The 23693-nt window shown below is 47.0% G+C and overlaps 1 protein-coding gene across 1 annotated transcript; it reads left to right on the forward strand.

Moving 5' to 3' along the window:
• Positions 1 to 2966: 2966 nt before the first annotated feature.
• On the forward strand, positions 2967 to 23693 carry LRRC43 (leucine rich repeat containing 43). Its single transcript, XM_054996956.1, has 12 exons — positions 2967 to 3053; positions 4746 to 5024; positions 5499 to 5609; positions 7150 to 7289; positions 9163 to 9401; positions 11462 to 11640; positions 13353 to 13485; positions 14457 to 14596; positions 15621 to 15776; positions 18442 to 18633; positions 19923 to 20016; positions 23557 to 23693. Exons 1-12 carry the CDS (start codon positions 2967 to 2969, stop codon positions 23691 to 23693), a joined length of 1887 nt encoding a protein of 628 aa, XP_054852931.1.

Raw genomic sequence — 23693 nt, forward strand, 5'->3', positions numbered from 1 at the left:
CAGACAGACACTCACAGCAGCTAATATTGATCTGCCTGATAACTTCTTTTGCCAGTGTATTGGTTTTGTGTTTTTTAGGCTGATTGATGCAATACCTTTCGTTTCACCAAAAAATGTTTAGATCATTTTAAATTCTGCCTGAAAGACTGAAATGATAGAAAGTCAGGAGATCAGTCTTTTAAACACAATATAACCCTTGCTCAATTTAGAATATGACATTTAAAAAATCAGTTGCCCGTCAAGATTTGATAATTTTTTTAAAAACCACCATTTGATGCCAGTGATGTGAATGGAAAGGCCAGTTCTGAGGCTTGATGAACTATCAGGGTGAGGAATGAATCAGCCATACTGATGCCATGGGGCCGTGCCAAGGAAGAGGCCCCGTTGGTCTGACGCCTTTCCTTTTTCCAGTGAACAGGAGTGAGGGTGAAGCGCTTTATGAACACGAGGCCCATCCCCAGAGGAGATAAGCACCAAAATCACACACACAATGGAACCCAAAGTGCAGTTCTGATGTTGCCTTTCCTCTTCCCCTTCCCCCAAGGGGTCACTTCTGAGAAAGAAACCACACGCCAAGAGATTAGATCAACAGGCTAGAAAAGCGATCAGATGAGAAGGGAGGTGAAAGCAGGCTTTTTAGTCATGTAGGCAGGACAAATCTCAACAGCGCTTATCATCGTGACGTGGCCAGCGATGGCTTTGATTTAACCCGCATCCCTGAATCCTTGGCAAGTCCCTGATTCAAGTCAGCAATGAACATGAACGCCTTTTCAGGGTGGATGTTGATGCAGCTTGTTCTTAACAGGGTGGTTGGAATCTGGGCTGTGGGACTGATTGGTTTGTACATGGCAAATCACAACGTATGTTCTGTTTTACCTTAAGGCTACAGGCTCATAACCAGCAGCCTGGAGTTCACACTGTCCCTGGGGTTTCCCTAAACCAGCTCTTGAAGTTGCCTCTAAAAATACACATTTCCTCTTATGCAGCGCTTTTTTTCTGGGAAAAGAGGTGGTGGAACTCAGTGGTGGAACTCAAGACCACACAATGACATCACTTTGGGTCAGTTGGAACAAGGGGGGGAGCTTTTTATTTATTTATTTACTTAAAATTTGTATTCTGCCCTCCCCGCAAGCAGGCTCAGTTTAAATTGCGCTTGGCGAAAATGGTCACATGGCCAGTGGCCCCGCCCCCTGATCTCCAGACAGAGGGGGGTTTGGATCACCCTCCACACCGCATGGTGCTGCTGCTGCTGCTAGTTTTGGCTGCTGTCATTGTTTTAGTGATGAGCAGGGCTCATTTCGAGTGGGAACACACAGGAACACAGTTCCGGTAGTTCCCCAAAGAGGTCACATGTCAGGTGACCCCGCCCACCTGACTCTCGGCCATTTTGGGCCCTTCAGCCTGGATTGGGGCCGAAATGGCCCAGATCGGGCCTTTGATGGGTGGTGGATCACTCTCCCACTCAGCAGCGGCCCGATCCTGACCATTTTGGGCCCCTTTTCGGCCATTTTCAGCCCCTTTTTGCCATTTTAGGCCCAGTTTCAGCCCTGAATGGCCAGGATTAGGTCCAAAACAGCCAGGATAGGTGATGTCAGGGGGTGTGGCACATGCAAATCAGTTATGGCAATGACATACTTCCAGTGATGGCAAGGGGTGTGGCATATGCTAATGAGTTATGCTAATATGCTATGCTAATGAGTTCCTCCAGCTCTTTTTCTACGAAATGACCCCTGGTGATGTTTTATTGGTTTAATAATTGTGGTTGCACGTTGCGTCAGGCACCTGTGTGTGGCAAGAGGACAAACAGGTAGATAAAATAATGGGAGAAATGATGAATTGGTGTAAATTGTTTCTGCTGGATATAGTCTAAACCATCTCAGTAATTTCTTCAGCCCATCCTCTAATGTAAGCAAGGGAGCTCTTCGGTTCTCTTGGCAGATGCTCCCAGTATGACAGAATGGCCTTCCTAAATCTGTCATAGAAGGTACCCGCCCACTTAGCCTTAGCAGAGGCCGGGGCCACAGCAACCAGCTTAGGTCTCTAGATATGAAGAAGGCTACCTCTGAGAGAAGTTTGTAAAAAGGATTAGTTGCATACTGATTAGTCGTGTTGGACAAGGATCTGGGAGCCCCAGGTTCAAAATTCTACACTGCCATGGAAGCTTTTCTGGGTGATCTCAGGCCCATCACACCCTCTCAGCCTGATCTACCTAACAGGGTTGTTGTGAGAATAAAAATGAAGGAGAAAGATTTGGACTGCCAATGGGGGGGCAGATGGGGTACTAATGAAGTAATAAGTATTAAGAGGAATTGAAAAACGACTGTTCAATAGGCTTCTTTGGTGACGATTTTAGATCTCCCCCTAGGACAGGTTGCTTAGTATTTGAAGAGTCCAGTAGCATCTTTAAGACTAACCAACTTTATTCTAGTATAAGCTTTCCAGAACCACAGAGGCATTAATCCTTAATCCTAAGGATGCTTTCCTGGGAGGAGAAAGCCCCATTGAACAACACAGGGCTTGCTCCTGAGTAGACCTGCGTAGGGTTGCTCCCCAAGTGCAGGCGGTGTGGTTTCCTTCCCCTCTCGTGTTCCTAAAATTCCGTGAAGGTTGACGGGAGAAGGGGCCGCCTCATCCCCAGCGGTGCAGGGGCCAGGCGGGGCTGCTGCTGAGCACGGCCCCGGGCGAATTCTCGAGCGAGGCCGGCCATGGCTGCGAGCCCAGCCGTCCTTCCTGGAGATCAAGCGCCGCAGAGCCGGCGGCGACCCCTTCCCAACCAGCCGGCCTCGGGCTGCAGGCGGAGCGCGGCTGCTGCGCGCGCAACGCACCCCAGCGACCCGCCGGCGCGAGGGCTGGACGGGGCTTCCCCGCGTCGCCTTTGCGTCTCCTGGCAACCGTTGCCTAGCAACGGAGGACGCGCCGCTGGCCCGCGGGGATTTCCTGACCCGGCTGGCGCCACGTGCTGCGCCATGGGCGGCCTCAGCGCCTCGGACGCCTTCTGGGCGCACCTGCGCACGCTGTGCCTGGACGAGTTTCCCTGCGGGGCGGGCAGCTGGGTAAGAGCGGGGGCAGGGGGCGGCCGGGTTGCAGCGGGCAGCCTCCTGATCCCCTCCCAGGCAAGGCCGCGGAGAGCGCCCCGTCCCTCTCCCGACCAAGGCGTCCTTTGCCCGCCCGAGGGTTATACATTCAATTTATAGTTTATAGAGCATAGTTTGATGGTATTGTTACGTGTAAGCCATTTCTGGAAAGGGGCACCCACATTTCCTACAAGCATTGAATGGTGGAGAAGGAACCTGATGTATGGCGGACCCCCCCCCCCCCCTTGAGGTTTTCATGGTAATGGCAGGCAATGGCAGATAGATCCCTGTACCATTGCAGCAAGAAACCCAGGCTCTTGGTTAAATGGCTTTCTTCAGAAATCAGATCATTTCCACAGATATGTCCTTAGAATTACTCAGAAGCAAGGTAAGCATCTAAGCAGTAAGAACAGGTTGACAGGAATGGTAATCTGTGGGAAAATCCTTCTTCTTAACACACTCGTTTGCTCCTTCCCCTTCCCAACAGTAAAACAGGATTTTTGGCGCAAACTAGTCCTGAGACCATCTCACATATTTGTACTATCAAGTCGAGATACTGAGAAAGCAAGAGATCAAAGTTGAGACATAGCAGTGCGTGAGAGTGAGCGGGATACAAGAAGCACTGAGAGTTTCTACAGTCCATTAGCTAAGGCACCTGCAGCTTCAATAAGCCTGTGAAAGGAAACAGTTATGGCATTAGCAATATGACATCAAGTTATAGCATAAAACATTGGTTCAGAAACAACAGGTCAGCATTAAGTAGTGGCATGGATGGGGCACAGACATGACAGGTAAGAGACTGAAAGAGGCGCCCCTGCAACCCCTGGTCTTCCTTGGAGGTCTCCCATCCAATTACTAACCAAGGCCAACCCTGCTTAGCTTTTAATTGTCTCTCTGCATGAGACATCTTACATGGCAACCATGCAGGGAGACACAATATTAGCCAGGAAGACAGATCCTGCGGAGAGCACTCCTCAGAGGGTTTGTTAATTTCATCTTTGCCTCCCCAACAGACCTGAACAAAGTCTAAAAATATTAACACATAATCAGCTTGGAACTTCTAATTGCTATCATGGTGGTAATCAAGTCATAGCTGACCGTAGTCTTCCTTGGAGGTCTCCCATCCAATTACTAACCAAGGCCAACCCTGTGTAGCTTTTGACCATCTCTCTACACGAGACATCTTACACAGCAACCGTGTAGGGAGGCAATGTTAGCCAGGAAGTGTAGTTTTAAAAGACAGAGCCTGTGGAGATCACTGCTCATGGGGTTTGTTAATTCCATCTTTGCCTCCCCAATGGACCTGAACAAAGTCTAAAAATATTAACACATAATCACCTTGGAACTTCTAATTGCTATCATGGTGGTGGTCAAGTCATAGCTGACCGTAGTCTTCTTTGTAGGTCTCCCATCCAATTACTAACCAGGGCCAACTCTGCTTTGCTTCCAAGAGCTGACAAGATTGATCTTGCTTGGGCTATCTGGGTTGAAGCACACACTGAATGCTTTTCATAAATAACAAAAAAAATACTGTACATATTTATCAACGTGATTTTCAATCTGATTGCTGGAGGGGTGCCTCACAAGCCTCTGGATTGCTCCCCTTGGTGGGTGACCTCCATCCACGGCCCTTGTGTGTGTGCCGCCCTTCCTATCTTCTGTTCTCTCCAGAATAAGTCCCGTTTCCCGCAACAGAAAGCCAAACCCCGCTGCCGTTCTGGGCTGCAACGGGCAAGCGCAGTGCTTCATGAGGAGCTCATCCCTCCCACGGAAGAAACCGCAGAGACGCTGACCGAGTTTTTGAAGAGCCTGCGCTCGCCCTGGGCGCTGCCTCCTGACTGCAGCCCTGAGGACCAGCAGCTCAGGGAGCTGGCTGTGCAGGACCCGCAGGTCATCCAAGACAGCTTCATCTTCTCCTACTTCAAATCGCTCCGGATCGTGAATAAAGGCGTGAGTGGCTGGGAGGCTGAGAACTTTGCTGACATCTGGGATCCGAAAGAGAGATTGCCTCGTTTCCCCTCTGAACCCAACTCATCTGCATGCCAGGAATATGATGACATGTTTGCAAAACTGCAGCAGGTCCCCAAATTACCATTGAGCTGCATTTTCTCATAATCCCTCCGGAACAAAAGTCTGAATTGGGTGTCCCTTTGTGTGTGATTGGGGCTTTTGGAGTGTTTGCCATCCTGAGGAAGTCTGACTTTTGCTTGCTCTTGAGTCCCTCATCAAGAGCAAGTGGGTCTGCTAGCCCTTACCTTGGCAGTGCCAGCTGCCTGGCTGGGGCCTGGCTTGTGTACTAGGGCTGGAGTGGTGGTAGGGAGCTAAGCTGGAGAGAGTCCTTTACAGGAAGATGGGTCAACTGGATGGTCTTTGAGTGCCCTCTGATTTAATGGTGAAGTGAATGGGTTTTTTTTTTAACCCTAGGTGACTGAAATTGATGCCGATTTATTAAGATTTCCCAACCTAGAAGAGCTCATTCTCAGTGCCAATCATATCTGCAAAATCAACTCCGCCAACCTCCCTCCAACGCTGAAAGTAAATAGTTGCATTTCTTCTCAGCATCATGGGTCTTTTCTGTAGTCACTCAGCTCTTTGCCTTTTCATGTTTCTTTGAGATGAAGTCTTGTGGGGGGAAGGGAGCAGTGTAGTATAGCTCAGTGTTGGACCGGCCTGGAGAGTCCTGGATTGGAATCCTCTCTCTGCCATGGAAGGGTGGCCTTGGACCAGTCACTCTTTCTCAGCCTAACCTATATTGCAGGGTTGTTGTGAAGATAAAATGGAGGTGTAGAGAACCACAGACATTTCCAGAATGGGAATTCCAAAATTGGGGATTCTATCTCATGCCTTGAAACAATGGCCGTTTTCACGTCTTACCGGCTGTGCAAAATCGTGCAAAACTCCCGGAACGACGGCATCTTCCTGGCGCGATTTCCCATCATGACTCCAGTTTGTGGTGCAACTCATGATGGGAAATCGCTCCAGGAAGATGCCGTCGTTCCGGGAGTTTTGCACGATTTTGCATGGCCAGTAAGACGTGTGAAAACAGCCGATGTTTTCTCACCTTCCTCGTTTTGTGTGTTTTATTTTTTCTCACCTCTCCAGAACTCGAAAACGTGCTCATTACTTGGTGACAATATTTTTGGTCTTAATAAAAGTATTATGCTTTGAGCACATGGGGATTTTTCTATGGTCCAACTTGTCTTGCTGCAAATTTTGTAGCTTGGACAGGTTGGCGATATTTTAAGGCTATGCTAAGGATATTCTTATCTTCTGGAGTGAAGTACGGAAATAGGATTTCCCCCCTCCACACACACACACACCTTTTCTGAAAAAGGTCCCCGTGCTGTTTGTAGCTGCATGCCAGGCAGCAATTCTGCATGTTAGCCTTTCCAGGATCAGGGCCTCTTTACACCAAGCAAAACACTGCATTGTTTTGGGCAGGGCTTTTTTTCAGGGGGAATGCGGGGGAATGGAGTTCCGGAACCTCTTGAAAATGGTCACATGGTTGGTGGCCCCACCCCCTGATCTCCAGACAGAGGGGAGTTGAGATTGCCCTCCGCGCCGCTCAGCGGCACGGAGGGCAATCTCAACTCCCCTCTGTCTGGAGATCAGGGGGCGGGACCACCAACCATGTGACCATTTTCTCTGAGGGCAACCCACTGAGTTCCACCACCTCTTTTCCCAGAAAAAAAGCCCTGGTTTTGGGCATTGCAAGCATTGAAAGCACAGGAAATGGGCAGTTGTTCTCCACGGGGAACTGGCATTGAGAGCCAAACTAAAAGTGACGTCTTACACAGGTTGGACACTTGTCAGCTTCCCTCAAGTTTTGATGGGAAATGTAGGCATCCTGGTCTTGCAGCTGTAATGGAGAGCCAAGCTGTAAAACCAGGACACCTACATTTCCCGTCAAAACTTGAGGGAAGCTGACAAGTGTCCAACCTGTGTCAGGCGTCACTTGTAGCTTGGCTCTGAGTTTGAATCCCATCTGATACAGGAAAGATGCTGTGGCTTGGAGCAGAAGGGCTCCTGGCCTGGGCTTCCCTCAACGGTTCTCTTTCTCCTCCTTCCGTGACAGGTGTTGGAACTTTGTGGCAATGAGGTGGACAGCTTGAAGGACCTGTGTGCTTCCCCCCCTCCAGAGCTCCAGCATTTGGGCCTTGGTCATAACTGCCATCTGGGCTCATCCCAGGAAGACTTCCTCACAGATGCCTTCTGGTAACTCCGAGCTCCCGAACCAGCAAGAATCACCCGAGATGTTTCTAATAACCATTTCTCTGTGCTTCCTTTATTTTTTCCTCTCTTTTATTTCTTCGTGTTCTGAAACTCTTGTTGTTCGCAGGCAATGGCCCCGGTGGTTTAGAGTGAACAGATAGTTCTGTCCCCGCTTACTGCAATTCCCCCTTTACTGCAATCCCCTCCCCTGCAATTCCTGCCCTTCGTTTTCTTCTTCTCAGATGGCTGGGCAGTTGTTAGGACTGTGGGAAAATTCCTTGGCCTATCTTCTCTCCTACCATAGATTTGTGTCCGAGTTGAGGAACATGGAAAGAGTCAGGGACAGTCTCTTTTTCTCCGCCCTGCCCTGCCTTCTCTGAGGAGGCTCTGGTCTGACTTTATGGACCAAAAGTACAAAATTGTAAATGGTTTGTGTGTAGCTTTTTTCTGGTTTTTTCCCCCTTGCCCAGTTTGTCCATGTAGGTGAGAGAGTCACCTGATTTTCTTCTGCTTTCCCACCATCTTGGGCAGCCAGGTGAGCAAGAATGGGATGCCCAGATGCTAATCGCCACCCCCCACCCAAAACTCTCATGCTGTACACATGTGCATATTTGTCACAGGATGACAGCAGTATCCTAGCTTGCATGAATGTGCCGTGTCTCAGGTCACACTCCATTAGCACTTTTAGATTGCCTCCGACGCGCATATTGCTCAACAAAATCACTTCATCTAAGGTTGCCAACACCAGCTTGGGAAATTCCTGGAATTTTGGAGCAAGGTCCGGGGATGTTGGAGTTTGGGGAGAGGAGGGTACTCAGTGGGATGTGATTCTATACAGTCTACACCCTGAAGCTATCATTGCCTTCAGGGGACTGATTTCTGTAGTCTAGAGAGAAGTTCTAATTCCAGGAGAATTCCAGTCTCCGTTTGAAAGTTGGCAGTCCTATCTACAGTTCATTGAGAACTGGGTAAAGTCAACTGATGTACATACATGTGTGAACCAGCCCTTTTAAGTATTCTTTTTCCCTGTGAAAGGAAAATGGAGGTTGCAAAATAACTTGAATCAATAGAGCCGTTAATATTAGGGTTAAAAACCTAAAGATGGGGCCTGGCGTTCCCCCCAAATTACTGCTGATCTCCAGACAACAGAGGTCAGCTCCACTGGAGAAATGGTACATTTGAAAGGCAGACACCAGGGCGGGCATTTGCAGCCTCTTTGAGCCTTTGGGAACATTTTGAGTTTTGAGAGTGGGTGGTGAGGACCATCCCAAAAATGGTTGCCACGGGAGGTGAAGCCAAACCCAAAATGGCCGCTTCAGCTGGCGGTGCCAAATAGAATACTTCTCTCACTTCATGGGACGGCCGAAAGCCTGCATGTTATTGCAGCCATGGAAAATACTTTTATTTGAATGAGGGCAGCCAATAATAAGTCTTGTCTTACAATGACACCACCCACTTTCTGAAAAGCTCAGCATCACGGCGCCCATGGGCAGCCTGTTGGGGAATGCTGAGGATCCCCCCCCCCAAATTCCACTCTCTGCAGTCTCCACCCCCAAAGTAGTCTGGAGTTGGAAACCCTAATTAAGATGGACTTTTGCTGGGTGATGGAAGGAGATACAGGAACCGAGATAGAATGATTTCTACCTCCCACTGCTTTGGAGCTGTCTGACCCCTTTAATAAAAGGATTTTGTGGATCTGTTCCATGAATGGCAGCGTTTCCCACCAACCACCCCCATCCGCAGGCAAGAAGTCCTCCCCAGATATTTCTTTTCGGGGAGGGAAAGCAGAACAGATCTGTAGAATCCAACCAACAGTCTGCAACCTTTTAATCATTTCTTGCTGCCAGTACTTTTTCATTGGCTCGTTCTGTTTCAGGCCAAACCTCGTCTCCCTTGACTTGAGTTATAACAATTTTACCGACTTACTCTGCCTCCTCTCCAAACTCTGGACACTGAAGAAGCTTCGCGTCCTCGTACTGCAGGGCAACCCTCTCGCTCTGATGCCCGGCTACCGCGGCTTTACCCTAGACAGCCTGCCAAAACTCTGTGCCCTGGATGACGGCAACATCACCCCCGATGAAAGGCATTGGTTCTTGGGCCTCTCTGGCAATCCAGGTGGGGCCACCACGTTGAAAGAATCTGTTGGAAGGGCGAATCCTGAAATCGTCAGGGGGGAACGGAGGTGGGATGTAGGATTGTGGCAAGCAAGAAGTTCCACTGTGCACTCAAGAGCCCTGGAAAAAAGCAGAGTTCTTTGCATGTACGTTGATATGCTTGTGAAGGCATATGTATATTTTTCAACTGGGGGCTGGGTATGAAACCCCCCCCCCCATTTTAACATTCCTTGGAATGTCATAGGAAAAGGGATGTAGCCATATGGGTTCCAGTGACTAGAACGCCCCAGACCATGAAAGAGCCAACATGATGTAGTTGTTAGAGAGTTGCTGTAGTATAGTGGTTAAGTGACTGGGCTGTGAATCAGCATTCTGCTGGCTCAACTCCCACTACTGCCGTGAGCTCAGCAGGTGGCCTTGAGTAAGCCGTTCTTCTCAGCCCTAGCTTCCCAGCTGTATTGTAGGGATAATAACAATACTGACTTTGTTCGCCTCTCTTGAATGTGGCACTAATTTGTCCAGAAGGGCAGTATATAAGCACACTATGATAGTTGTTGTTATAGTGTCAGACTAGGGTTGGGGAGAGCTGGGTTCGAATCTCGAATCTGTCATGGAAGCTTGCTGGGTGACCTTGGGCAACTCACCTCCTTTCAACCTAACCTACCTCGCAGGGTAGTTGTGAGGATAAATGGAGGAGAATGCTGTAAGCCACTTGGGGTCCTCAGCGGCTATAAATGAAGAAAATAAAATAAATTTTGCTGGATTGGCCCATATTAAAGATGCTTGCAGAACCTTTGTAATCTGGTTGCCTTGATGAAACCTGAAGGTTGGGTGTATTTTGCAGTTCTTAAAACAATTGGCATTTCTATAGTAGTTCCAGTGTGTAAAGTATTCCACATGTATGACATTGTAGTAATTCTTAGAATACCCCTGTAAGGTAGGCTAGTATTTCTTTATTGCAGATGTGTGTGTTGCTAGGGGTGGGGGGGACAGGGCTTGCCTAAGTCCAAGTAGTGAGTCAGTGGCCCAGGTGAAATTTCATCCAGCACCCTTCTAGATCTGAGCTCACTCTCTTAGCTTCGCAATTCATCTTTTACTTTGGATGCATACATAGTTTTAACTTCTCTGCTGAATAACCATTTTTTAATTTTCATACTTGTCTTATTTTCATACCTGTCTAATACATGTATTAATATATAAATGTGAGCAGTGTTCGCTTGAGCATCAATGCAGAAATAGGAAAATATGAGCTTTGTGAGGCTCTTGGGTGACCTCTTGTGGTCCTCTTCTTAACAGACTGTAAAATAGTAAAGAGTCCAGTAGCACCTTTAAGACTAATTAACTTTATTGTAGCATAAGGCTTCGAGAGCCACAGCTCTCTTCGTCAGATGCATCTGTAGCATAAGCTTTTGAGAACCACAGCTCCCTTCTTCAGATGTATCTGTAGCACAAGCTTTCGAGAACCACAGCTCTCTTCGTCAGATGCATCTGATGATGCATCTGATGAAGAGAGCTGTGGCTCTCGAAAGCTTATACTACACAGGGTTTTTCTGGGAAAAGAGGGGGCGGAACTCTCAAGAAGAAAATGAGGAAGAAACACACGGGATTCTTTGAAATCATATTATTTTCAAGCGCTATTGCTGAGTATTTTCAAGAGGTGCCAGAACTCCATTCCCCCGTGTTTCCCCTGAAAAAAAGCCCTGATGCTACAATAAAGTTGGTTAGTCTTAAAGATGATACTGATGGATATGGACGCTTTATTATTTTGCTACTACAGACTAACACGGCTAACTCCTCTGGATCTTAATGGACTGTGAAAGTTTCCGGTGGACCAGCCAGGCAGGTTCCAGGTTTTTTTTGTCACACATTTTCTCTTTCCTTCTGCTCTCTTTAAATGGATTCTGCGTTTAATGTTGTTTTGTTGTCTGTTGTGTACAAATGACATAAGTAAAAAACGGTGGAAAAGCAAGAAATGGGTGGAATGAGAAGATGCAAAAAGAAGGCATTCCTGTCCATCCGGAATGGAAATGGATTTACTGCTCTTTGTGTCCCCTTTTGTAGAGCTGCTGCAGCAGGAAGTTGAAATGGTTGTCACAGTGGGCAAGATCCAAGGGGTCCCCAATCCCGTGATCTCCGAGGAACTGGAAAGTAGCCTCGAATCTTCTGTAGTCACCTACAACTACTATGTGACGTATGAGTTTGCCAAAGGGGAAGAAATTGATGATGGGGACAACACCAAGGTACAGCTTTGAAATGCCGCATGGATGTAATCCTTGACAGGACAGAAATATTAAGGAAAACTGCTCAAAACACTTTAGAAAAACCGTGTCCCTTTTACAGTACATTGGAAAAGAAACAAATTTTAAATGAACCTCGACACATCCTACATTCATTTTCCATATATTAAAACTCAGTGTTAGTCTTACTGATCTCTTGACTCATCAGAGTCTCAGATGCTATGAAACTGTATATTATACAGTTATAATATACAGATATCTTGTACCTATTTATCACAAACATCCATGAAGAGTATCTAGCGATGATAAGGTTTTTAGCATTTGTTTTGTTTTTCTCTTCCCAGAGTTAAATCAAGATGGGTAGCCATGTTAGTCTGTCTGTAGCAGCAGAAAAGAGCAAGAGTCCAGTAGAACCTATAAGACTAACAAAATTTGTGATGGGGTATGAGTCACAGCTCACTTCTTCAGATATCTTCAAGTATCTGAAGAAGTGAGCTGTGACTCACAAAAGCTCATATCCTACCACAAATTTTGTTAGTCTTATAGGTGCTACTGGACTCTTACTTTTTCTTTCTGAAGAAGTGAGCTGTGACTCACGAAAGCTCATACCCTGCCACAAATTTTGTTAGTCTTATAGGGGCTACTGGATTCTTGCCCTTCCCAATGTTGGTTACAAGAAAACAAAATACGTTTTTTTTAAAAAAAAGAAATGCTGCATAAAAATAGTGCCTCGTCCTCTTTTTTTGAGCTGTGAGATATAGGGGAGAGAGGGATGCAAACAAGATACTGATTGTACTAATCTCACAGTGTGAAATTCACCTTGAGTCTTAGTGAGAAAGGTGGACTATAAATGACATAAATAAATAAAATGGTCATTTCCCTCTCCCCAGAGAACCCTGGGAACTGTAGTTCTGTGAGAGGGGCTGGGGAGAATTCTCAGCAGTCTTGACAGCCTGCTGTCCCTAGGATTCGTTGGGGGAAGCATGATAGATACACTAGTGTAAAACCAGGATAAGTTCATAGTGCTGCTAAGGGCCCAATGCCACTACTGCCGCCATCTGGAGAGAGAAGGCAAGGTGAGATCATTGCTGCTGCTGCTGCGTAGGGGGAGGCCTGCCTATGGCCTTGGGGCCTTGGTCGATGCCTGTAGTGGAAACCATCTTTTCTGTGTCCCTATTTTTCCTCTCTGATTCTTCCACTGAGCAATTTGGAGCAAGGACACTTAGAGAGGGTGTTTGGTGGTGGTTTCCAGCCATAAAGACATATTTTCCCCCTTTTGGATCATACAGGAATGATCATTGCACTTAGATGATAAAATAGTAAAGAGTTCAGTAGAACCTTTAAGACTAACTGACTTTATTGTAGCATAAGCTTTCGAGAATCACAGCTCTTTTTGCATCTGACGATGCATCTGACGATTAGTCTTAAAGGTACTACTGGACTCTTTACTATTTTGCGACTACAGACTAACACAGCTAATGCCTCTGGATCTATGACTTAGAGGATATTCAGATGGACGCAGCTTCTAAAAGAAAGAAAGAAATCTTTCCTGACTAATCTCAGTGTCACAAATGTGCGTTATCATCTGCCCCGCAGACAGAGGATGCTAAGGGCTGCAGTCTCTCTTCTGAATATTCTCATGGCCTCCTCTTGTCGTTCGTAATGACACCATTTGGAGAAGCCAGTGGACGGTGCTGGATGTTTTTCTGTTTTAGATCCCGGTGTCCCAGAATCCAACCTCAACTACGCTGAATGCCCAAATCCCGCCAGCAGGCCCAGATGAAGCAGGAAGCAATGAGGTCGCGCCTCTGGGTGTACCAGATAAGCTGGAGTTGCCTTCTGAAACGGGTAGGTTACCTTGCCGGATGAGAGCAAGAGATTATCTGCAGCAGCAGGAACTTGTGGTCTGCCTGCATTCTCCGGGCCCTGACGTGCAAGGCAGAGGCTTGATAGAATCCTGAGAAACTGAGTTCCAATTTGGATTTTTCAGAAGTCATTTTCTGTGCCTCACAATTGCACAGATAAGCTTGAGTGTACGAAGGTCGGAATTCCACCTGTCCTCTAGTGGCTTCCGATTTAGATCTTGAGTTTCTGGCTTTTTTTTGCAAAGCCTGTTGGTAGGTTACACTATTTTTAAAACTATTGTTTCAGAGCTGAGGTGCACCAATCATATATCCACCCACCCACCTTTGTGCAAGAGCAGAGGCCTTGATCTCCTGTGTAATTCTGTGATCTAGTGCTGCTTCTTAGCAGCGTATTTTCAGCAATCTAGGTCACGGAGGGATCCGTTAGCCTGGCCACGTCAATTAATAATTGACAAGGGATATTATTATCCTGAAAAAGCCATCCGATCCTACCCAGGTGTTGGTGCTTCAATGTAACAAGTTGAATTACAAATCAAAGCTGAGGTTTTACCACCTTAGTGGGGCATGGCTTTAAATCCACCCATCTGGTTTGACAGAAAGCTTCTGTAGGGCTGGTGGTATTCCTGGGGGGGGGTCCTACGTTGGTGGTATTCCTGGGGGGGTCTACTTTGGAAAGTAAACATTAGAAGAGTCCTGCTGGATCCTACTAGTCTCTCTAGTTCCATTTATTCACCAAGGGTGATAGCCGTTTCAACCAATATCATCTGGCTTGGCCCTGGATATCTCCACAGCTTCCTTTGGGACAGCCACAAAAGACTGTTTCGCACACAGCCAAGGTGGATGTAACGCCAAACAGCAAGGGTCACACGCTGATCTTTTTTGTTTGTTTCAGAATGTTTTGTTCTGGAGGCAGACGCTTGTTAAATCTGGTATCCTCTTGTCTCTTTCAATTAGCAAATGTTCACTCCACTCTTCGGAAGCCCTGGGCTGAGACCATTGAGTGTGAATACAGAAAGGAACACATCACCAAAGACCTCGTTGCTTTGAAGAGCTATCTTCTTGCTGGAACTACTGTGGCAATTGTGGAAGAAAAGGTGTGCCTGGAGTTCTCTCAGAATGACAACTGATCTCTGGGCTACAGGGATCAGTGCCTCTGGAAAAACCATAGAATCTTAGAGAAATGGAAGCCCTAGAGTGGTTACAGAGGATGGATACTCTAGGACTTCCATTTCTCTTATGGTATACCATAGAGACTAGGAGAACCTGATTGATGGTCACCTATGAAGACGTTAAAGGCTAGAGACTAAGTGGGGATTAAGAGAGAGATGGGACTGCTTTTTCCAATCTGAAACTTTGTACCAGGGGCAAGCAGGGCTTTTTTACAGCCGGAGTGCAGTGGAGCGGAATTCCGGCACCTCTTGAAAATGGTCATATGGCCGGTGGCCCCACCCCGATCTCCAGACAGAGGGGAGTTTAGATCACCCTCCACGCCACTCCAGACAGAGGGGAGTTTAGATCACCCTCCACACCACTCCAGACAGAGGGGAGTTTAGATCACCCTCCACGCCACTCCAGACAGAAGGGAGTTTAGATCACCCTCCACACCACTCCAGTGGCACAGAGAGCAATCTAAACTTCCCCCTCTCTGGAGATCAGGGGGCGGGGCCACTGGCCATGTGACCATTTTAGCCGAGGGTGATTTAAACTTTAAAAAACTCCCCCCTTGTTCCAGCTGACCCAAAGTGACATCATTGTGCGGTCCCGGGAATGTGCACGCACTTTGTGTGTGTGCATATGGTACCAGGGGCACCACCTCCCGCCAGGAATTTCCCCCTATGCTGGCAAGCCACTGAGTTCTACCACCTCTTATCCCAGAAAAAAGCCCTGGGGGCAAGTATGCCATTAGTGGAAAGGGTCTGCACTGCAGTACCCAACCCTCCTTTCGTGGGTAAAGAGGGAAATAAGGATGCAGACTGTGGTTGAGGATTTTTAGATTTTCTAGGGTTGTGATTATGTAATGATATGAAACACTTTCCTCTATGTGTATGTTTTTAAATTCTAGCATAATCAACATTCTGGCCTTTTTGCAGACATGTGATGTTCTCTTCTTCTCATCAGATTGTCTCATGGCCTGTCATTGTTTCGCCGGTTGAAACTCCCAGCAAGAAAGGAAAGGGGAAAGTGGAGAAAGGGAAACCAGAAAAGGGGGGAAAGGACAAAGGGAAAGAGGAGAAGGGCAAAGGGGAGAAAGGGAAGCCAAAAGATGGCGGAAAGGTAAGGCTGGACTTGGGCATGGCAGTGGAAATATGTTTTTATATTTTTGGTGGTGTTGGGGTTGTCCTGTATACAGGGCTTTTTTTCAGCGGGAATGCTGTGGAACGGAGTTCCAGCACCTCTTGAGAATGGTCACATGGCCGGTGGCCCCGCCCCCTGATCTCCAGACAAAGGGGAGTTTAGATTGCCCTCCGTGCCACTGCGTGGAGGGCAATCTAAATTCCCCTCTGTCTGGAGATCAGGGGGCGGGGCCACCGGCCATGTGACCATTTTCACCAAGGGCGATTTAAACTTTTAAAAGCTCCCCCCTTGTTCCAGCTGACCCAAAGTGACATCATTGTGCAGTCCTGAGTTCCACCACTGAGTTCCACCACCTCTTTTCCCAGAAAAAAAGCCCTGCCTGTATGTATGAATAAGTCTCCATTTGCATCCTTCAGTGTCTTGCCCTGGTCGTAACAGGGCCTTTCACAGGGAGGTTATCCATGGTTTGGGTGCTGAACTGCAGGGTTTTTTCCCCCTCCAAGCTTCCTGATAACATTCTTGCCCGTTGTTGTCTTTCTGTGGTTTCCTTATCATCTCTCCGAGCCTTCTCAAACCATCTGTAATGCAATTTTGAGAATGCATGGAGGAATAGTGAGGAAACCACGGAAGACAGCAAATGAACGACAATATTGTGAAGAAGCTCAGAGAAAAAACAATGGAGTTCAGCACTCAGATGGGGGGGAACCTCCAGGTGAAAGACCCCGATCAAGCCTGGCTGTTGCCTAATTGATACTGACTGCCCCCCCCCCCCCCGCACCCCGCACACACTCCAGCCATTGATTAGGTGCTGTGATGTCACAGAATGTCCATAAATATACTAGCTGCTCAGGGTGAAACCTGCAGGGAAAGTATAGAAAGCTGACAAACAGTGCAGTCTAAAGGAAGCGGAAAAAAATCAGACCAGCCAAAAGAACTCACAGCATAATTTTAAATACACAGCCAAAAAAGTTTCGGCCATTCTCTGGTCAACACCACATATTTTATAGGTGTCATGGTAGCCTCTTCCCTCCCATTCATGGAACCTGTGAAATAAAGAAGAGAGTATATATCTGAGCATATCCAAAGTTAATTTCTCACCAGCTGGTAACCCTTTCCACTTCGAGCCCAGTGGCACCTTAGGGACCAACAAGATTTTCGGAGTGTCAGCTTTCCACAGTCAGAGCTGGCTTCCTGAGATACCAGAAGATGTGACTTCTCAGCAAGATTGGACTCTGACAGCTCTCTGATTAACAGTCGAACCTGTAGTCAATTGAATAATTTTGCAAGATTGTGTCTCCCCTCTGAGGTTCAGTGATGACTGATGATGTTTCTACTAAACCCCTGCAGGTAAATTGCCCATTCAGGCAGCCATCAGCTCCTACTGAGAAAAGATCTGCAGATCAATCTGGGCAATTACATATTCATTAGCACAATAAAAGAAGGCCTAGCCGACTTCCTTAACGCTGTTGGCTGGATCTCTCTAAGAAAAATCTTGCTACATTGTTGAGAGCTTCATCTCCATTTCATTTCAAAGAATGAAGCACACCCACCCTTTTCTAACATCAGCCCTGTCCAGGGATTCTTGACACAATCGAGTAGTAAGAGTCCAGTAGCACCTTTAAAACTAGCCAACTTTATTGTAGCATAAGCTTTCGAGAACCACAGCTCTCTTCGTCAGATGCATCATCAGCTTTTGAGAACTGCAGCGCTCTTTGTCAGATGCATCTGAAATGTCTAGGTTTTGCTTCTGTCCCTCTTGATGTCCCTTGATGTCCCTCTTCCTTCACTCCAGTGATGCTCTAGAATTCCTCCCCAAACTCTCTGGTAAATACCATAGAGATAGGTCACTTCTTAGAGCATCAGTATGAGGAGGGCTGTGATGTCAAAACCTGGAAGTGACATCAGAATGTCAGCAGCATTGTTCCCCTACCTCCTTTTTCTTCCCATTTCTCTGGAACAAGTATTAGGATAGGAATTCTCCTGCCGTCAGCTGTCACTTGCGAGTCCTATGAATTCCTAGAAATATCTGGATAATATTAAGCCCTTTGAGTAGAGTTGCCAGAGGCCCACTAGGAGCCAGGCACCCCCTGCTGGCACTCCAAGGCCCTACTGGTGCTCAGTGGAGCAATGGAGGGGGACAAATGGCAGGAATGGCGTCATGCAACACCATGATGTTGCTAGGATGCTAGGAATCTAGATGTGATGTCACCATATCACACAACACTCTAGGATGTCCCCAAAACATTATGGTAAAAACTATAGAGATCAGGAAATTTCCCAGAGTGTTGTGCAACACAGCACTGTCTCTTCTAGGTTCCTAGTTGGAAATAGATCCAGATGAGTTAGGACGTTAGTCTGTAGTAGCAAAATAGTAAAGAGTCCAGTAGCACCTTTTAAGATGAACCAAATTTATTGTAGCATAAGCTTTTGAGAGCCACAGCTCTCCGTCAGATGCATGGAAGTGACATTGTAGCACCGCACAGCACCATTTCATCGGGTCTCTGTCCCCGCTCACTCTCCCGTTGTCTGCCAGTTGCCAATGCTGGGCTGTCAACCTGACTTCTGAGTCTGATATTTCCAAGGTGTTACCAAGATATCTTGGTGTGTGATAAATAGGAGATGATTTTCTGAAATACTCCTATAGGGTAGCGGCAAGAAGAAAAAGAAATCACCCTCTCCAGAGCTACGAAGTGACCCCCCTATCCTGAAAATCCTGGGCTCCGGCCATGTGAACCTTGAAAGCCTGCTAGCAGGAGAGTCACTGGTGGCAACCGTGTGCGACTTTGGCGTTCTGATCACAGAGCTGAGACCGCAACTCTCAGCCGTGAAAGAGAAGGTACCTGGACGCTGATGAACTAGTGTGAGAAGCCCCCCCCCCCCCGTTCCCCATACACAAACCCTTTCTTTTGTTGTCACAAAGGCCAAAGTGTTCAATCTTTGTGGCAAAAATGTCCAGTTGGGAGTGCCTCAAAAGTATGGGCAGGTGAGCTTTAGCCCAGATGCCATATTGGATTCAGCACCTTTGTCAAAAGCTGCTGCCAGGCTTGTATTTACTCTGAGAGCCAGAAAGGGCAGTGGGCCAAGATGGCTGCCTTCCTGAGGTAAAAAAAGCTACCTCTGAGGCCTTCCTTTCACTTTAGAGAATTATAGAAGCACAGCAGGTGCCATGAGGCTTTCTGTGTGGCCCTCCAAGTAGGGTTGCCAGCCTCCAGATGGCAACTGGAGACCTCCTGGAATTACAACTGATCTCCAGAGATCAGTTCCCTTGGAGAAAATGGCTGTTTTGGAAGGTGGCCTGTATGGCATTGTACCATTCTGAGGCCCCTCCCCTCCCCAAACCCCGCCTTCTCTAGGCTTCACTCCCAAATCTCCAGGAATTTCCCAACCTGGACCTGGCAACCCACCCTCCAAGACCAGTGACAGCTTGTGGTTCTGTGACCTAAAGGAACATTTCTCTGTGGTCTTTCTAGGGTTGAGGTTGCCAGCCTCCAGGTAGTGGCTGGAGATCTCCCGGAATTACAACTGGTCTCCAGGCCACAGAGATCAGTTCACCTGGAGAAAATGGCTACTTTGGGGGGTGGACTCTATGGAATTATGCCATGCCGAGGTCCTTTCCCTCCCCAAACTTCACTTTCTCCAGGCTTCTCCAGGTTTCACCCCCCAGGTCTCCAGGAATTTCCCAAGTTGGAGCTGGGAACCCGAGTGTCTTTCAGGCTCCCCTTCAGCAACTGCCTGTTGCGCACAAACAGAGGGCTTGCTTTTGTCTCCTAAATGATCTCATACTGGATCTGTGATTGCAAGGGCTTGCCTTGGGCCATGTAAGGCTTCTCAAAATTAATGAGCTGGCCTGGGCCTCCCTAATAAGATCATCTCTGAACGAGGCGCAAGAGACTCAACATAAACCTGGGCCGTTTCCAGACGGCTTACCTGAAGCCGCTCCATGACGCAATGTTGTGGATCGTGCTGTGGAAAACGCAAAATATTGTGGCTTCTCCAGAGTTCAGAAGGGTAGATTAAAAGACTCTGGGTGAAGTTACTATGCTTTATTCCTTTCTTTTGCACAAAGTTCCCACCCTCCCTGAACAGCACTCACCTTTTGCCCTTTCTCCTCTTTCCCCTTCGCAGGATGGTAAAAAGGGCAAAAATAAAGATAAAAAAAACAAATCTGGACCCGAGAGTGCAGCGACACAGAAAACCACCCCACCTGCCAAAGGTAATGGCGACAGCTCATTCATGACATTTATTTCTTCATTTGGAAGACTGAAGCTCCACCTTTTGATCAGATGATCCACAGAACAGCTAACAAACAACAGCTGAAATGCAATGAGAAAGCAAGCTAAGATACTGAGGAAGAGCGCGCATGTTTAAAACCCTCCATATCCTACCATTTGGAGGCTACAGCTATACAAAACAGATACTGCCTGCCTGCACCTTTATAAGCATTTCATGTCCTTCATGAGGACTGGAGACTTGATAAAAGTGATTTGGCAGTTTGCCAGAGGCTGCACCAGTTCTGTGTCATTACATAGACTACTTGTGGCTGGTGTAGCCTAGTAGCTAAAATAATCTGGGCAGTTCCTGGTTCATATCTTATCTCCGAAACAAATTCTCTAGATAACATTAGACAAATGTTTGGGTTATGTTGCCCAGCTTGGATACTGTTGTAAATCAGTATTCCCCCCCCCCCGCACTTCTGCAAAGTGTCATAGAGCTTTTGTGCACCTCCTGGTTTTCTCTGGCTTTCCAGCAATCTTTAACTTGACCTGTTTGGAAAGAGCATAGCAACACCAGGGTGGCTGCTGTGCGTACAGGAAAGCATGGATCTTTCCTAGTCCTGCCCACGTTGGTGCCGTTTTCACTGTCCCAGTCTCCAATATTGGCTGCCGTTCCCTTTCTTACCCCAGGGGGCTTTTTAAAAAAAAATCAGCTATTGCTAGGTTGTTAAAAGTGCTATAACAATGCACTGCAACAATGTGCTAGTTCTTAATGATTGTTTCAGGTGCGTAGCTGTGTTGGCCTGCAGTAGAACAGCAAGACTTGAGTCCAGTGGCACCTTAAAGACCAACAAGACTTTCAGGGTAGGAGCTTTCAAGAGTCAAAGCTCCCATTGTCAGACACCTAGTTCCTAATGACTGCAATTAGACTATTTTTTAAAAATGAAAGTAGGAAACTAGTACATTATTGCAATAGGTCGTTATAATGTTATACCTGATTTTTAAAAAAAGCCATCTAGTGTGCGTGTGTGTGTGGGGGGGTAGGGTTAGGGGAGGGGGAAATGCAAGGAAACCCACCGTGTGGCATCCCAGTTGCTACTGTGCTGACTCAGTGGCCAAAGCAGCAATGGGGGAAACCACAGGCCACCCTCCCCGTTCTCTGTCAGGATAAATCATGCTGAGCCAGGAAGCAGCTAATGTGTGTAAAGAGCTCCGAATGCTGAAAGCACCAGAGAAATGCACTGTGTGACGGGGCTTATTTTGCCCCTTCAGGGTCCTAATATCATGGGAGTTTCCACATTCTCAGGCACAAGGGAGCTTCTTGGGGGGCTGTGGCCCAGGTGAGTTAACCGGGTCCCTTTCCCACCCTCCTGCGTTTTTCCAGCAGCCCCTTCACAATGCCTTTTGGCACGGCTGCCTTCTGTTACACAGCGCACCATAATATGAAATGTTTTTCCAGCCACCTGTAAAATATGTTTGCTTTGGCAAGCAGCTGGTAACTTTCCCTCTCCAAGCTTGTGCCAAGGTGCCTCCAAACCACACAGCTGCCCAGTTGTGTGACACCAGTCGGGTGGCAAATTTTTTCTTACTGGCCCATGTGAGTAGCTGTCATGTATTTTGATCAAGGCTTCTGGCTTTCCCTGGAGCCGATGGCAGTATTGGCTTTGGGGGTAGATACTCTTTCCTGACTGGTGGGGTGAGGCAGCCGCGAAAGGGAAGGAGCTGGGAGGGAATCTGATCTGAGAAGCCATTTTGTTGCAAGAATACAAGGGCAGAGTCGGCATTGTGATAAGCATTCAAACGCTTCCCTCTGGAGATACTGGTGCCTGCTTCAGTTTCGAGGGGCAATCCGGCTCAACGTATTTTCAAAGGGAGGCTTTTCCTTCACTGGCCTACTCAAGGCAGTGGCTCCAGATCTTCAGAGAAATGCGCCGGAAAATGTTGTGTCGGTAAATGCTAAGTGTGCCAGTGTCCCGTTATACAATGAAACACTTTGTGAGGAAGAGTGCTATTCCTGCATGCATTATTCAGCCACCGCATTAAAGGAACTGGAAAATCACGTGACCGAACCTACTGGGTCCTGATATTCAAATAAAAGTGAGATGTTTTGGAAAGTGGTGCTTTCCAAAAAAAAAAAAGCTGTAAGAGGGAGGATGAGCGGCAGGTGTTTTTCATCTCTGTGGACCCTCTGGTGTCTGCAAAACACATTTTACTAATCTGGTATGTTAAACAAAGAAGAATGGGATAAATTCATTCCTGACTTCTGAGTTAGATTGTGGAGAGATCTGTTGGGTCGTATATTTTTGTTTAATATGTACTTTCCCAATTGACTTTGAGTCCTCAGTGTGGGAGAAAAGTGGGATAAACATTTTCAAATAAAGTTAAAAATGTATTTAGGGTTATTGTTTATAGTAAAGTATTGCAACTATACATAAACGGTGTTTGGCACACACAGGGACCCCTCGCCATTAGTCTGAGAAAGGATCTTGTAGATTCCTTACACACTTTTTTCCCCTTTCAACTCAAAGTCTGTTAGAGGTATGAACTGAAAACACTACTCGTATCTTCTTTTCTAATATTCTCTTACCTTATGCAGCAACATAAAATGGCTGTTGCATTGTTAAATTGATTCTTCAACATATTGGGATCATGTTCCACCAGGCATATGGTGGAGGCTAGGTTGGGCCCCCACTGGCCACCCTAAAGATCTGTCCACTACCCTACATATGAGCCAGGGCTTGAAAAGCAGTATTTTATCATCGCCATCTGAAGAGAAGCTGTATTGTATATAGTTGTTTTAATGTTATCTGTATACTGTTTTATCTGTTTTTAACTGTATTTATGTAATTTGAAATGTTGTACTGCACCCTGAGCCCGCCTGGTGGGGAGGGCGTACTAAAAATCGAATAAATCAATAAATAAACCAACCAAACAAATAAATAAATGTAGGCCTAGGAATGCAGTGTTGCAGCTCTCTCCTGCTCAGTTTGAGGAGGTGGTGGAGAGTGCCCTCAAGTCATAGCTGACTTACGGCGACCCCTGGTGGGGTTTTCATTGCAAGAGACTATCAGAGGTGGTTTGCCATTGCCTGTCTCTGCAACCCTGGTCTTCGTCGGAGGTCTCCCATCCAAGTACTAACCAAGGCCAACCCTGCTTAGCTGCTGAGATCTGATGAGATCAGGCTCACCTGGGCTATCCAGATGCTACAGCTTCCCGTTTGCAAGATGTGAGCAAGTCCGTTAATGATAGGACATTTCGGAGGTCTTTCATTCATAGAGTTGCCATAGGTCGGAGGCGACTTGACAGCACATAACACACACACACATACAGTTTGAGGGCCTAAAGTTGCCTTAATGTGCCATTAGTGAAATCCTCAAATTAAAACACAGAGAAAGAGAAATATTATGGAACGATTGCCCCATCCGCCCATCTTATTGTATAAGGAAAGAAGATGTATACATTTTTATATCCTTTGTTCAGTTCAGACACCCAGTGGATATGAGGAATAAGAGAAGTGATGGGGCACATTTCCTCTTCTTTTTCAGGAAGAAAACAGGACTCTCCTAGAATGACGGAGGTTCAAATAACCCAGCCAGTGCCTCTAACGGTAGAATTCCAAATTCAGCACCTTAAGTGGAAGTCGGCATCAGAAATCTTAATAAAACCCAAAGTATCTACATAG

The sequence above is a fragment of the Eublepharis macularius genome, chromosome 13 (genome assembly GCF_028583425.1).
Source record: "Eublepharis macularius isolate TG4126 chromosome 13, MPM_Emac_v1.0, whole genome shotgun sequence".
NCBI classification, from domain to species: domain Eukaryota; kingdom Metazoa; phylum Chordata; class Lepidosauria; order Squamata; family Eublepharidae; genus Eublepharis; species Eublepharis macularius.

Coding starts and splice junctions, on each gene's coding strand:
- LRRC43 (XM_054996956.1), top strand. CDS start 2,967: ATGGGCGGCCTCAGCGCCTCGGACGCCTTCTGGGCGCACCTGCGCACG. Junction 11,641..13,352: donor ATGATGGGGACAACACCAAG/GTACAGCTTTGA, acceptor TTTCTGTTTTAG/ATCCCGGTGTCCCAGAATCC. Junction 15,777..18,441: donor AGCCAAAAGATGGCGGAAAG/GTAAGGCTGGAC, acceptor ATACTCCTATAG/GGTAGCGGCAAGAAGAAAAA.